A 15,386-nucleotide genomic window follows, 5' to 3' on the forward strand; every position below is an offset into this window, starting at 1 on the left:
ACCTGGGATTCAGAGGACCTGGGTTTCAAACTGGTTCATTTGGGTCTTCATGTATTTTTCGGAGTGTCACAGTGAAAATGGGGAAAATAAAACCAATATCATAAAGTTGCAAGGATCACATGTAATAAAGATACTGACTTTTATTTTATTAAAAGATTTTATTTATTTATTCATAAGAGACACAGAGAGAGAGAAAGAGACATACTCAGAGGGAGAAGCAGGCTCCCTTCAGGGAGCCCAATGTGGTACTTGATCCCAGGAACCCGGGATCATACCCTGATCCCTGAGCCGAAGGCCGACACTCAACCCCTGAGCCACCCAGGTGCTCTTAGATGTCAACTTTTATAATATGTAATTCGCAATGTGTAAATAAAATATTTTAATCTATACCTTAATTATTCCCATAAAGGCTATTGGCTCTGCCCTAATTCCTCACGCTTCCCCTTCTTCAGGGCGGTGGATCTAAAGCTAATCTCTCCCTCAGCTTTCAGGATCCTAGTTTTTCTCCTTCTGTATCAGCAGAGTCCTGACTCCTCTACTTCTGTCTCCAGTCGTCAGTGTCCCCTCTTTCTCCAGGGGCTCCTTGTCTGTCTACTACACTCACAGTCAGTCACCTCCCCACCCAACCCTGACATCCTCATTTTTTTTTCATTCGACCCTTGAAATTATGTATGTGAAAGCTCGGATATTGTTAACAGTTTCTCACATTTCATAGATAAGATCCCTACGTCAGCCTGAAAATCTGGCCTAACCTACTAAGATGACTTTTCCTTCCACTGTGATTATTCAAGCAACTGGCCTTTATTTTTCCCGGTACCTATCCTGCAGTTCTCCCTCTGCCCTTTGCTGCACCACTTCTCCTACTCAGTGAACCTTCTGCTCTCCTTACCCCTGACCGAAAAATTCTGGTTTGGTCTCCCAGCCCCCTGGAAACCTTCATGTCCTGGCCCCAGCTGAATCAGGCACTCCTGTCTGTGCCACTCATGAATGAACGTGGCCTTGAAAGGCTAGGAGTCTGAATGTTATGCTCAAGGCCTGACTAACTTATAGATGCATTCTGGAAAGAGCTCATGTGTCCTCAATGGCCAGCTAATCCAGAACAGAACACGATGAACATTTGTTCCATTCCAAGTTCCAGACAAACACATGAGGCCACATCTGGACCTTGAAAGAACTCTAACTAGAGGCACCTGGGTGGCTCCATGGTTGAGCATCTGCCTTCAGTTCAGGGTGTGATCCTGGGGTCCTGGGATCGAATCCCATATCAGGCTTACTGCGGGGAGCCTGCTTCTCCCTCTGCCTAGGTCTCAGTCTCTCTTTGCATGTCTCTTATGAATTATTAAATAAAATCTTTAAAAAAAATAAAGAACTCTAACTTGAATCAAGATAAAACCATAAAGTATCCAACCAATAGATTTACTTATCAAGAAACTATGAAATAACTATAATAAGACTTTCTCCAACAAGGATGTGTTCTACTAAAGAAAGTGCTCAGCTGGGTACTTACAAGTTATGGACAAGATGTTCTCCTATTAAGCGGGTCTGGAACAGATAGAGCAATCTGTATAAAACCAAAGGTTTTCCTGACTTTACTTTTTTTCTTCCCTCAAGTTACTACTAAAACAGCTGTCAGTGAAAACTCAGTGCAACTAGGAATAGCAAACCTTACTTTTTCTCCTTAAATTGTTAAGCATTTTTTTTCTCCTCAAGGAAGAAGATCGCAACAATGCAATGAATAAAGAGCGACAAGAGTCTTCACTGAAATCAAAACTGTTGAGACTGCAAAAAGATATCGAAAAAGCCTTAAGAGACCGGGAAGGTGTGTAATTATATCTATGAATGGCCTGATAAGGGAAAGTATTCTACTTAGAGGTTTCATTCAGAGTTCGGGTGATTCCATTTTTGCTAACTGGGGCAGGGATCACTTAATTTTAAAGACTCATATATCAAACCTAATTTGTGTGAATAAAGAAAAAGGAGAAAGGAGAAAGGGGAGTGCAAACAGATTGAAAATGACATTTTGGTCCATTTGAGAGAGCTATGCAAGCACTATGTCTCCATTTCCAGAAATAATAGCATTTTGCCGTGTATCTGAAATTGGCTGGAATGAGGGACAGCTCATTTGGCTTAAAATATGGTAAACCTCCTTTGCACACAGCCTTTGGTTTTCTTGTTTACTCCTTTTGAAGCTATCCTTCTAAATGAGTTAGGGATGTCAGAATGGGAAGCAGATCTGGAGTGATATGGAAAATAAAAACAACCCTGTGCTTGTGATTCTGATATGTAGAGCTTATTTTACATGGACTGGAACAAAGCATTGAAATGTAATCCCTGATAGGAAATCCAAGAGAGTGAAATGTTTAGAAACATAAATTCTGTAGTGAGGGAGAGTCTAACACTGTGATGGTTTGGGGAATCGACCATGGACTGGGTCCATAAGGAGGATTCGAAAGCTCATCTTGAAAAATGGGAATCAAGATTTTATAAGCACCAGAATTTCTCAACTTTCATTAAACGAAGGTACAGGCCACCCCTTCAGTAAAAGTCGGGAACAATGATAAAGAGAAAGAGCGTCAGCCATTGGGGTATCCTCTCGGTGTCCCTTCTGGGCTCAGGCTCCCCCAGCACATGCCCCCTCTCAGCTGTGTCCCTCCAGGACAGGATGGACAGCGGTGACTGAGAGGATGATTTCATTGTCAGGCCTGGAACGGATGCTGAAATCCTACTCCAAGGACTCCACCTTCCCAGATGCAGAGAGCCAAAAAATCACAGCAGCCTTGATGGATGAGGTAAATATTTGCAGAGTCCACTTTCCTAGATTTAATGATGAAAGAGTTATTTTTAGAATGCTTGTTTTCTGGGCCCATTTGACCTCTGCTTGCTTTTCTTTTCTCATGATACAGAACAATCTGGTCAGAGCTTCTATAGTTGCCTCCTTGACGAGCAGTTTGAGGGATCTGGAAAAATTGTACTTAGAAATGTTTGCTTTAGTCTCCTTCCAGGAAACCAATTGTGCCTGAAATAGAATTCCCCAAAATAGAATAATTCCATGCAGGTCTGGAAACCCTGTGTACTTTAACCCGGTTAAGAAAAGTGATCAAAAGCATAGAGCCTGCATTCGGGAAGGCCGGTATTTGGATCTCACCCTGCCGTTTACAGGGACTTGGGCAACTTTAGTTTTCTCGGTACCTACCCCCAAGGGTTGTTGTGGGGATACAGTGTGAGTTAGACAGTGCCAGCGCCGTGCACAGAGGAGAGCTGAAATCCTGCTATTAAGAGTCCATTGTTCATTTATCCCCCTCCTTTTAGGAGCCTCTGAAAGTAACAGGACAAAAGAAAACTGTGGCCACAGGAGGAAGAGGGTAGTCTGGGGTGTGTGGCAAAAACTTGAGAAAAGGGGAAAAAAAGTTTAGAGGCTGGGGTGGTTTTGAGGGGAGGGGGGTACTGTCAGGAGAGGTCAGGGAGAGGCACCTCTGGGCCTGTTTGCTGAGCACCTGGACCACAGCAGTCCCACGGGGGGGAGCAGTGGACAATGCTCCAGAGGAAGCCACCGTGAAAGGTCAGCAAAGGCCTGTGGATTTTATACAGGAACAAAAACAAACAGGTGCTGTGTGTGGCTAGATATAGGTCTTCTGCTGTGATTAGAGAGAGGGGGAAGTTGACTGGGATTCATACCTGAGAAGAATTCAGGAAGAGACAAAAAAACTTTAGCAATGTTTTGAAGGACACGGGAAGCTGGGCCAGCTGTTCATACCTTGACTGTAGCCTAACCAATTCTCTTGCGAGAGCAGGTACCTAATAGTTGTGTCCAAACAGGCAATTCCACTAGTTCTTTGGAGGAAAGGAGGCCAATATAGCCAGGTACAGTTTAATCTATTTTTCAGCAGAGGCCTCCTTTAGTGAGGGAGCCGTTGTAAAAACAAACCTAACAATCTTCGTGAAAAGAAAGGCCTGAATTCTGTTCACTTGGGAACAGAGGCCTAACAACATGGCGGCAGTTCGTATGAAATTACAGGGCAGTCGGACATTTTCTGTGACGGTGTGAAATGTTTGGTTTACATGGTCTATGCAAATAATATTTACCAAAATAATGTCATATATGGAGCATTTTATGATGGTGTCAGGTTCTAAGTTGATTTCTTTGGTGGTTCTGGCATAGCATTTTGTCATTACCAGCATAGAACACGTCTTGGGATCATCTGGGAACACTCTGGCCTGATTCACACAGCAGAGGGTGCAAGGTCGGAGAGGGTCTGACCCCTGAACCCATGGTGTTTGTGATTGGAGCCAACATGAACCTTCAAGTAGTGGATGCCAAACACGCATGTAACTCAGTTATTACACACCCTGCATCTGGTGGAGGGCAACTACGGGTAGACTTTGTGTTACCCAGGGAAGGTTTCTTGTAGGAGGAAACTCTGTTTCATTGAAATTCTTCCTAATTCATTGTCTCTTGGTCCTTCGAGTGCCATATTTAAAGCAAGAATGTTGGTAAGGCATGTTCTGTGAGAAATTTTTGCAGAAATGGCATGTATCTAGAGTAGACAGTGTCTTCAGGTATGGGAAGGAGCGTATCACATAGACGAGAAGGAGACTTGCCCCATGACGGCCTCCAGTGCAGACCAGGTCTAATGGTGGACGGTCTGCGGTGGGTTTTGATTTCATCATCTTAGGTAAGCCCACCCCATGATGCAGTGGATCGTTCCCCATTGATCAGAGATGTTCAGTCTATGGTTGTGGCCCTCAGCAGGGCTCTTAGGGTCAGGAATCCCCATGCTGGAGGTGTGGAAAAGGAAGAAATAATGGTGAGGAAGAGATGGGATAAGTAGATCCCTTCCATTGTTTAGATTCCATTATTTGATTTACCCGGACTGAACACAGCTTGAAAAAGAAGCTATTATGAAGTTTCTAGCACAAGATCAAATGGGGAATAGGAGGTCAAATTGAGAACTAGGAGTGTATCTTTAGCTTCATTTATTTTTACACCCAAATACCTCAGAATATTGTTTCCAGTTTGCAGAAGTGTTAACTACAAACGTTTTGGGTAATGTAAGACCTCACCTTTTTAAGAAAAACAGTGACATCAGCAGCAACAGCAACAAAGCCCACCTCACACCATTTTAGTTTGATCCTATTTAGTACCAGTTTGGTTATGTTCACAGTGCTGGGCACTATGTTCAACTGCCTCTCTTCGAAGCCCTCAAAAGCCTGCCTTCTATAATCAACACTTAACTATTCCCTTTCTCACTCCTCAACAGAAAATTGAGAAATGCTGTTTGTTGCCACAGAACACTGATCTGTCTAGGTTTCCAGTTTGTGTTTAGAAGAGTACAGAATAAGGGGCACTCCACAACTAAGGCTTCCCTTTAAGCTGCTTAAAGACTCCACTTTTTGTTCTCTTTAGCATTTTCTGCACCTGTCTGCATGAGTTGAATGTGTACCTTTCTAGACCTCCTTGTCACCTTGGAAGTTATCCTGATATCCCGTTACCTGCCCAGTTGTGCTTCATTTTCTTGAAATTTACTCACATGGCCAAATGATGTATCCACAGACCAATCTGAAACTAGATCTTTTGCAAGCAAACTCCTACAAACTGGCATCGGTGTTAGCAGAACTTGAGCAAAGACCTCAGCCCAGCCATCCCTGTAGTAACTCCATCTTCAGGTGGAAAGAAAAGGTAAAAATTTAAGATTGTTCATAATTTCTTGACTGGGCTTGTTATATGGAGTGGCTTCAAGTAGTACCAGGGCAAGAAAAAGCTATTCTGAACCATGTGTGCCATATATCCAAATCCCAACTGTGGCATTTTAAGATAAACTTATTTGTATTCCTTTCGAGTGCAGTAACAAGAGCTAATCACAAATGAATACATTCTTGGTAGACTAAATATGAGGAGCTCATAACACATTGCATTCCGTCTTCCTCCTCATACCTTTATTCTTTGAATATGCTTGTAAAGTAAAATTTCATACAGACCTAAATTGTAAGATTTTGTGATATGCAGTAGTCCCATCCATTTAACATAGTATACGAGACGGGTAAAGCGTGAGTACAATTTAAAAACTTCACACCTGTGTATTTTTGCCGGTGATACACTAGAGGAACTGATGATGAGCACGTGAATACACAGGGGTAGCTCCTGCTTGCAGCTCTTCTCCGTTTCCTGTCAGAAGAGGGAGCTGTCACCATCTTGTGATAAAGGGATGGTTTTCTTTCCATGAGACTCAACTCTAAAACCATCTCAATCATTTAGACAGTCATAGCAATTTCACTTGCATGAAAGCCAATTAAAGTTGAATTTGAGGAAGTAAAGCTATGAATGTTATTATTTGACCTTGAGTTGTAGGTCAGGATTGCAAACACAGGCTATAAAATACGGTAATTGTCTAATTCTGAAAAGATTATGGCTTCAGAAACAAGAAAGATTTATAGTAGAGTTTAGATAGACTCTCCTCCCAAAAATTAAAAAACAAATTCCTGAGGAAAACAGTTGCAGAAGAGTTACTTCTCGCAAATACTTTGGATGATGGGACTGTTAAAATGACTTTTTTTTTTTTTTTTAACTAAACAGCAACAGACACATAGTTATGTAAAAATATCCCGGCCTTTTCTGATGAAGAGATTAGAGAACGTTGTGAGCAAAATATCTTCTGGGGGGCAGAGACTCCCAAGTTCTTCATCAACAGGTAATCCCATACCCACAATGACGGGGCTGGGTTCTATGGGTAAAGTGCATTGTGACATTTACATTTTATTTTCACAGTCACATGGGCATATATCAGCTCAAAGAAATTTGCATTTCAGTTAGGAATGATTAATTTGTTAGCATTTGTAGCTTTCTGTGCAGATGGAATCCAAAATGTGGGAATGAGTCAAAAAGCGGAGGGTTGGGGGGAAAATGTATGATATGGGAAGGTCCCCTAGGTGACTGGCATCCATGTTATTCAGACAGTCTGCAATTTGTTGTCTGTACATTCACCTCTGAACCATGGTGAGAAGCTCTATTTCCACAGCCTCTTCCAAACTTCCATGGAAATCCTGTCCTTTCTGCGAGAAACATGGTGATCCTAAGACCTACCTACTCTTTTTATTCATCCCCCTGACCTTAGCCATTTGCCAACCTACACCCACCTTTCAACACACACACACACACACACACACACACCCCACGTGTCATTGTCCCTTGCTTAACTATAGTTTCCTTAACCTTCATTCTTGAGTTTCTTGATGAGAAATTGGCAAAAAGAATTTCCAGAAAACACAGAATGGGACATAATGGTCCACATGGTGTAGGAAATAATCATCATCACATTGTTTAAGAAACAGTTCCATCAGAACCGTAGGGTGATGGAAACAAGCATGGGTTCTAAGTGGCCCCTAACTATACCTGAATGGCAAAACTGGTGTGTGTTTTCCAAAATATGCCTCAACTACCACATATATTAGCTAACTGATGTTGATAAAGAAGTTCATGTGGGAAACAGTTTTAAATTATCATCTTTATTATTTTTTTCTCCAGACTTATTATTTTCCACATTATCATATAGTTTTTGATTATATAATATACCTGGTCCTTACACATAGTAGTATGTCACAAATGGTTCCTACACCAACGAATGAATATTACATGAAATTATAAATTTTCCTTTTGAGAAGATGTCAGTATATTTAGGCTGGGCACCACATTGTTAAATAACTCAAGAGCTTCCCGTCATGTTCATCTTGCCTACTGATGCAGCGTTAGTAATTATAACTGGATCCAACTTTCAGCCTCCGGTGTGGTCCAGATTGGCAGTGGTCTTTGCAAGGCTTTATATTCTTTTCAAGCCAGACAAGATGATGAATTAAACTTGGAGAAAGGTAAGAATCATTTTCAAATAGTTTGATTGCCTTACCATGCTGAGATCTTTCACTTGAATAAAACTCTGTCTTTGTTATGACAGCCTTACAAGCGACTACAACATCAAATCATCTCAGGTTTATAATCATCCTTATAAAGATAAGGCTCATCGAAGATAAAAGTTACACAATAAAAATAGCTAACATTCATTCGAATCTTACTAAGTGCTAGACATTGCTGCAAGCACATTGCCCCATTTATTTTTTTTTAAAGATTTTATTTATTTATTCATGAGAGACACAGAGAGTCAGAGATATAGGCAGAGGGAAAAGCAGGCTGCTCGCAGGGAGCCTGATGTGGGACTCGATCCTGAGACTCCAGGATCACACCCTGGGCTGAAGGCAGACGCGCAACCACTGAGCCACCCAGGCATCCCAACACATTGCCCCATTTAATGTTCATAAAAGCCCTTTGGGGGGGCAGGTTTTATTGTTTATCCCCATTTTATTGTTGAGGAGACTGAGGCATAGAAAGGTTAAGCACTTTGGCTGAAGTTGCAGGAAGTGATAGTGCAGGCTTTGAACTCAGAAACCCAGAGTCATGCTTCTTATCACAGTGGTAACCTGGGGTAGAGTGTCAGGAATGGAAAGTTATTAGAAAGGTAGCCCCACCTTTTTCTTTTTCAGAAAGCTGAACACACAGGAATGTGAAATGGTTTCCTTTCATGGCTTAGGCTAAGCGTGAGTCCTAGAAGCAGGGTCAGAGGACTCCCAGCTTAATGTTTCTCCCACTTGCCTCTCAGAAAAGTGTTTTATGACCAATCTAGGAAATGACCCCCTGTACCACAGATTTTTGTTGAACATGGAAGGGTACGCTGTCATGGTTAGTGTAGACCTCAACATTAAATAAGAAAGTCACTAGCCTCAACTTTCTTTGTGTGTCCACTTAGCAACCATGTTTGGATGTTAGAGCTAAGGCAGAGATCCGGAAGTCAAAAGGTTAGTGAGAAAGAGTTGTGTTTGTGGGAAAGAGCTCATTACCTACGAGCAGGAGTGGCACCCAGAGCCAACAGGAAGTCATGGTGCATTTTGCAGCTGTACAACAGGGACACCACATATTTGCTATCGGTTAATGGGTACTTCCTTTTCAGTTTGCCAGTCAGATTTCTTCCAGCAACTACTTTTCCTTCTAGCTCAGAAATAAATAAAGATAAGAGAAAAGGAAATAGAAAATAAACCCTGTCCTCCATTCATCTTAAATCAACGTTGCCCTTATTTAAAAGTTGGAAGTGTTCCGGAAGTCACCTTGTTCCTCATGATGTCATCCTAGGGTTACCTGCAGCAGTAAGTGAGTAAGAGAAGTGTTGTATTCCCACTTTCTTTGTGAATAAAAAACGCATTTCCCAGATGCCACCTAGACCCGAGGGCCTGAGTTTGAGTTACGTAGTTACACAATAAATTGATTCTCTTCTTTGTCTTCAGTTCTCTGTTGGCAGCAAAGTCTACTTATACTTTATAATATAAGTGGGTTCTGTAAGTAAGGAGCCATTGGAGACTTCGGGAAGCTGGCAACAAGACTTAAAATTATTTGTTTGAATTCCTATCAGTAGGCTGTGTCAACATGCTGACCTGAGATCTGCTGACCTGAGAGGACTCATTGGAGTAGACCTTAGGCTGAGAATGATCTCCTGTAAGACTAAAAAGTGACTTATGAGTAAGAGGAGAAAGAAGGAGGGTGGACAGTCTCCTTTGCCTGAGAAAGAAAATAACTGGGGAGGAGAATGAAAGAAAGAAAGATCGAAAAGTTACCTCAGAAGGATGCTCAAGATAAAAGAGCTGTTGGATCCTGAAGGAACGCGAGGAAGTTTCTGCTTTGATGTGCAGGCAGCAGCCGGAGGGAAAGAACTTTTTTTTTTACAAGAGAAGGACTTAGCCAGAGGATTTGGGGCAGCAGGTTAAGCGTTAGGGTTATTAATATCATAATAGTATTTTTTGAAAGAGAATTAGAGAAGGGCCGCGTGTTTCTTAGGAATTCTATGGATTTGAATCATTGCTTTAAAAAGTAGGGTCTTCAAATCAATATTTGATTCGAGTTATCTAAGTCATTGAATGGAGAGTTATGATCCTGTGCAAAGCTGTGCATTGGAACTTTGGACTGTAAAACTGGCACATGTAATGGAGAGAAGCTGTCTTGAGCTAAAGAAAAGTCTGGTAGCTGAGACATACTCATAATAGTCACCCTACCGGACTATCTCGGCCACAAACATGAGAAACCCTTAAAACACAGACACCGAGAAAGAGTTTGCTAACAAGCCAGGCTGTATCCAGAGTAAGCCATCCGGCGCGAGGGGGAAACAGGATTCTGTTTTTAATGAAACTACCTCATGCCACAAGTTGGTTGCCCCATTACCTTATTCTCTGCATTCCGCCTGCCTCTACTGAGGTGGTCAGTACATTTTGCTTCATCTGGATCGCGTGCAGAGAGTGCCGCCAAGTAAGTCCTTGAACACAGCATCTCCTTAAAACTGGCTTGCCAGTCTATTCATGAGAGACACAGAGGGAGAGAGAGAGGCAGAGACCCAGGCAGAGGGAGAAGCAGGCTCCATGCAGGGAGCACGACGTGGGCCTCGATCCCGGGTCTCCAGGATCAGGCCCTGGGCCAAAGGCAGACGCTCAACCACTGGGCCACCCGGGCGTCCCTGGGATGTGCTTAAATGACAGGGCCCCGTTTGTCTAACTAAATGTGCATTTTCACAGGCGACATTGTGACTATATACAGGAAGCAAGAAGAAGGATGGTGGTTTGGATCTGTGAACGGAAAAAGGGGCCATTTTCCTGCTGCTTACGTGGAGGAGCTCCCTTGGGATGCCGGGAGCCCGGCCACCCAGGCCTGAGACAAGAGTCCGACCATACCGCCCCCCTCAGTAACCCGTACAGTGCACTGAAAATAAAGATAAATGCTGTCACCTTTACAGTACATCATGGAGTCTTACCTGCGCGTCACGGCACTTTGCACTCCCGGGTGTTTGCTTGAAACAGAGTCAGAAGATGGAGAGCACAGGGAGGCAGGAAAGAGGCCCTGCGGCAACTAGAGTTTCAACTCCTAAGAGACCCTAGAGATGCCCCGACACAGCCCCTGGTGTCACACAGGGAGAGAGGCAGAGTTCAGATCCTTCAGCCCCTTGCCTGAACTCACGTAGTTTTCTGGGGGCACAACAGAGGTGAGAACGTTGATGTCCTTTTCCACTGGGTTGTGTGGCAACAGGCCAGAGCAGGCCTGGGCCGGGGGTCAGGGGGGTGCCCAGAAGGGCCTGGGAGGTGAGGAAGAACCGGAGATGAAGAGCTCAGCAGAGCCTGCCAGGTAAGACCCCAGGGAGATAGACCCAGGTTAGGAGAGGGACAATAAAGGATCGAGAGCCGAGGCCAAGAGTCCCTATGATCAGATGAGGGCATGGTAGATGAGAGATCTCGAGACTGGGCGGAGGAGCTCAGTGTGGAACGGAGTTTCATCCTGAGCCAACAATAATCTTCCAAGGCAGTGGCTTCTTATTTATCACCTACGCACAACCAGAACTGCTCGTAGAAGTAAGGTCAGGGGTGAGCAAGTGAGGGCTCAGGATCTGAGAGCAAGAGCAAAGTGGATAGGAAATGGTTAGGAAGGAGATAGTGCCTGAAATCTCTTGCACCCTTGTCCATTCGGAAACTTCATATACCAATTTCGAGATAAGAAATGTGCACTTCCCTAGTAGGTCATTATGAAAGGAATACCCTAAGCGATTTCTTAGTGAGAGGAACCTTACATGCTAATGAGTCTCTCTGGTTAGAAAGTTCTAGAAACCAACATTTACTGTTAAAATGGAATACTTAGAAGCAGTGTCATGCTGTTTCCCCAAATGCCCTTTAATGGGAAAAGATTGAGACTAGAGAGTGTACCTTTCAGATTTTTCCCAAAGGAGAACATTTTAGAATGGAGAGAAGTGGTGCAAGCAGCATCTATCAGATAATGACCTAAATCATCCTGGAGATCACACTCAGCTGAATGGAGGGTTAAAGTGTTGATAGAAGCATCCAGGCATGTTTACTCTTGTGCCAAATAGTGTGACATTAGAGTAATTAAAATCCATTCCATTACTCTTGTGCCACCTACCTCTTTTTTTTTTATTTATTTATTAAATTTCACACTTTCAAAAAGGAGTTTTTCAAGCCAAGGTACATATATTTTTTATACTCTGTGCCATTACACTCCTATAGCAGGATATAATGAACACATAGAGGTATTTATAGATAGAGATACCAGACCTGAAGGAGCTCGAGTAAAATTTGTTATGTGAGACATAACTTACAGCCTAGAAGAACAGATCAGAAGTTTTAATGTCATCCTTAATGGTGTACTAATGAAGGCTTTCTACATGTAGAAAGTTGGCTGAATAATAGGCCATTAGACCATGAACAGAAAATTTGAATTTATATTTCCTCTTCATCTTCCTTCTTTCCATTAAGCCTTGATGTATAAAAAATTGCGTAGAAATTGACTGCAGCCTACAACGGATCATTTGTATAGAAAAAGTGATGATAATGGTGGCTGGGCCCTGAAACTCATTGGAAGCAATTTTCAAAGAAAGATGCCCCTCTACTTTCGTAAATCCATTTTACGCTGTGAAAATATAAATGGCTTTTCCGTTTTGTAACATTGCTGCAACTTCTTTTTGCATCCGTGACATATAATTTTTAATGTTCAAGGAAATAATGTCAAAGTATATGTACGAATATAGTTGGGTAGGATAGACTTGCTGAATATCTTTTTAGTAGGGCAAGAATTTTCTGATGGGACAAGTGGGAATGGTATCCTTTACATTTCGATAAAAATTTAAGATTGTGAAGATTAATGATGTACACAGATCTTCCACAGAGAATAAAATAACTTTTAATATTAATACTTTTAAACTCTTAATTGGGCTTGCATAATTATACTCCACTATCCAGTTCCATATGTCAGGAAAATTTTTAGCAACAGTGACAGCCTGAAATATAAGCAGTGGAGGTCTGAGCCAGATTTTCACTGAAAACATCAGAAGGCGTTATTGTACTTTATCTTCTTTCTAATAGAATACAAGCTGATATATCCATCATACTATCAACCAGAAAGATCTATTAATTTCGTTTTTTTCATTTTCAATTACCCATAATAATTAACACTTATAATAAAACCCCGTTAATCATTTAAAGTGCCTTTTGATCTATCAAAAAGTAATATAATATCCAGTTTGGGGTAAAGTAAATTTTATTGCATAGTATCATACGGCTTTCACTGATAAGTACTTTGAGTATAGTGTAACTTTGTTCCTCTCTCCAAAAAAGCCCCCTCCTCCCCAAGAGTCTTGATGGCTTTGGCGGGTAATCAGCCGGACTTAGAACAAGAAAAGTGTGTTAGAATCAAATGACATGTCCTATTGTCCTTTGTAGTGTTACACAGGAAGAGTGGATAACCCTGGGAAGATGGGCTTGGGGGTGGGGGGTGGGGGGGTCAAGATCAGGTGGTACTTGAACTTGGACCAGGGTGGAAGGGAAGGGAAGAGCAGGAACCCTTTGTAGAGGGAGTGGAGCTACAAGGATGGGGCTGCATGGACAGTGTCAGAGATTCCAGCAAGCTGCGATCCAGAGCGGGGGCCGGGTCCCACGCCTTCCATGGGGCAGCACCAGGGATGAGAGATCAGCAAGCCGGGGAGCCAGGCTGTGCTCATGCAGGTGGGAGCCCAGATCGCACTGAGCTGATGCACGTGGATGCCTGCAGCTGGGGGATCTGCCTGCGGGGGAGAGCCCAGTGGCCACCTCCCCTGGGGGCCTGGGAATAGGAGGAAAGCAGCTTTGGCCTGGGACTGGATTAAAGAGACTTGCCCAGAATTCCAGGGAAACACTCTTTCTCAGAGGAACTGTGGGATAAGGAGAGGCTGACCTGGGAGAGGAAGCAAGCTCAACTGGCCGGAGAGAGGCCTCGGTGTCACAGCTGAGGGCTCACATGGAGAGCTGAGGACACAAAGGGAGTTGCACCAGGGAGTGCCTAGGAGGGACTGGGGTTTGCCGTGGCAAATGCGTGGCTCATCTCAGTTTCACTGGTTTGTAACTTGAGTTTTTCTGACACTGGGGCAAAAGACTGAAAGCTTACTCCACGCAATCTCCGGTGCGGTGCTGGAACCAGCAGCATTGATGGAACCCTGGACTAAGTTAGAAATGCAGATTTTCAGCTCCCACTTCACACTCCGTCAGGAATGCAGCCATCTGTGGCTTAGCAGGCGCTCCAGGTGATTGTAACTCAAGTTTAAGTTTGAGAACCACTGCTCACTCGAGTGAATCCTGAGAATAGTTGTCTAAACTACAGAAGACTCTCCAGGGAAGGAGCACTGTTGAAGGAGAAATACCATATCCCCAGGGAGTCAGCTCTAAAACAAAAACAAACAAAAAACCCCAAAACATCAAAACTCCTTTGATCCAGTAAGTTTTTATTTATTTATTTTTAAAATTTTTATTTATTTATTCATGACAGACACACAGAGGCAGAGACACAGGCAGAGGGAGAAGCAGGCTCCCTGCGGGGAGCTTGATGCAGGGCTTGATCCCAGGACACTGGGATCATGACCTGAGCCAAAGGCAGATGCTCAACCACTGAGCCACCCAGGTGCTCCTGATCTAATAAGTTTTTAAAGATGAGTGGTGTTGGGGACGCTGTCGAAGAAGTCTTTCTCCCTTGCAGGGGCTGCTCTACCTACAGGCCCGTTTTCTTCTTCTTTCTCATGTTGACCATGGTCCAGGGGAAAAGGAATACTTTGGACTCTACATTACACTCTCTCCCAAGAGACTCCTTCCTCTTTCTCAGCCACTCACTTGATAATCTCATTGGCAAAGGAAAGCCTGGTATGGGGCCTCTCTTGATACTAGAGAATGAGAAGCAAACAGCTCTTCCCTCACATTCCATTCTTCTGTACTCTCTACTCCACCAACCATGGTCTGGAAGCGGATAGATAAACCTCCTCCTAACCTGTGATCGGAAGGTCAATAGTGACCTAACACCACGCCACCAATGCCGATGTGATTCACCTAATTTCATCTCATCACGCAGACATGTTACCACCTCACATCATCACAAGAAGGTGAGTACAACACAGTAAGATATTTTGAGAGAGAAAGACTGTAACTTTCATTCACAGAACTTTCATTATAGATGTTGTTATGATTATTCTATTATTATTTTGTTAATCTCTTACTACGCCTAATTTAGAAATTTAACTTTATCATGGGTGTGGTACTACATACAATTTTGGCATCCACTGGGGGTCTTGGAACATATCCCCATGGATAAGGGGGCAACTACAACATTTTGTTGGTCATATGAATAATGTTTTTACAAACATTCATGAGCAAATTTTGGGGGGAAATGTTTTCATGTCTTTTGGGTAGATATCTAGAAGTAGAATTGTTAACTGTGTATTTAACTTTAAAAACAATCTACAAATTGTTGTCCAAAGTAGCTATTTTATTTTGCATTTCCACCA

The 15,386-nt window shown here is 42.9% G+C and overlaps 1 protein-coding gene across 11 annotated transcripts in view; it reads left to right on the forward strand.

Annotated features, from left to right (window-relative positions):
- Positions 1-10,816, forward strand: part of NOSTRIN (nitric oxide synthase trafficking) — a 56,144-nt gene extending 45,328 nt beyond the window's left edge. For 10 of the 11 annotated variants that reach the window (XM_049106262.1, XM_049106260.1, XM_025460070.3 and 7 more), the window contains 6 exons: positions 1,711-1,819; positions 2,701-2,789; positions 5,552-5,677; positions 6,572-6,686; positions 7,771-7,860; positions 10,597-10,816. In XM_049106262.1, coding sequence (XP_048962219.1) covers positions 1,711-1,819; positions 2,701-2,789; positions 5,552-5,677; positions 6,572-6,686; positions 7,771-7,860; positions 10,597-10,733 — 666 coding nt within the window. In that variant the 3' untranslated portion in view covers positions 10,734-10,816. The other variant, XM_049106261.1, reaches the window with a different exon arrangement.
- Positions 10,817-15,386: the final 4,570 nt, after the last annotated feature.

The sequence above is a fragment of the Canis lupus genome, chromosome 36 (assembly GCF_003254725.2).
Source record: "Canis lupus dingo isolate Sandy chromosome 36, ASM325472v2, whole genome shotgun sequence".
In the NCBI taxonomy this organism is placed as follows: Eukaryota; Metazoa; Chordata; class Mammalia; order Carnivora; family Canidae; genus Canis; species Canis lupus.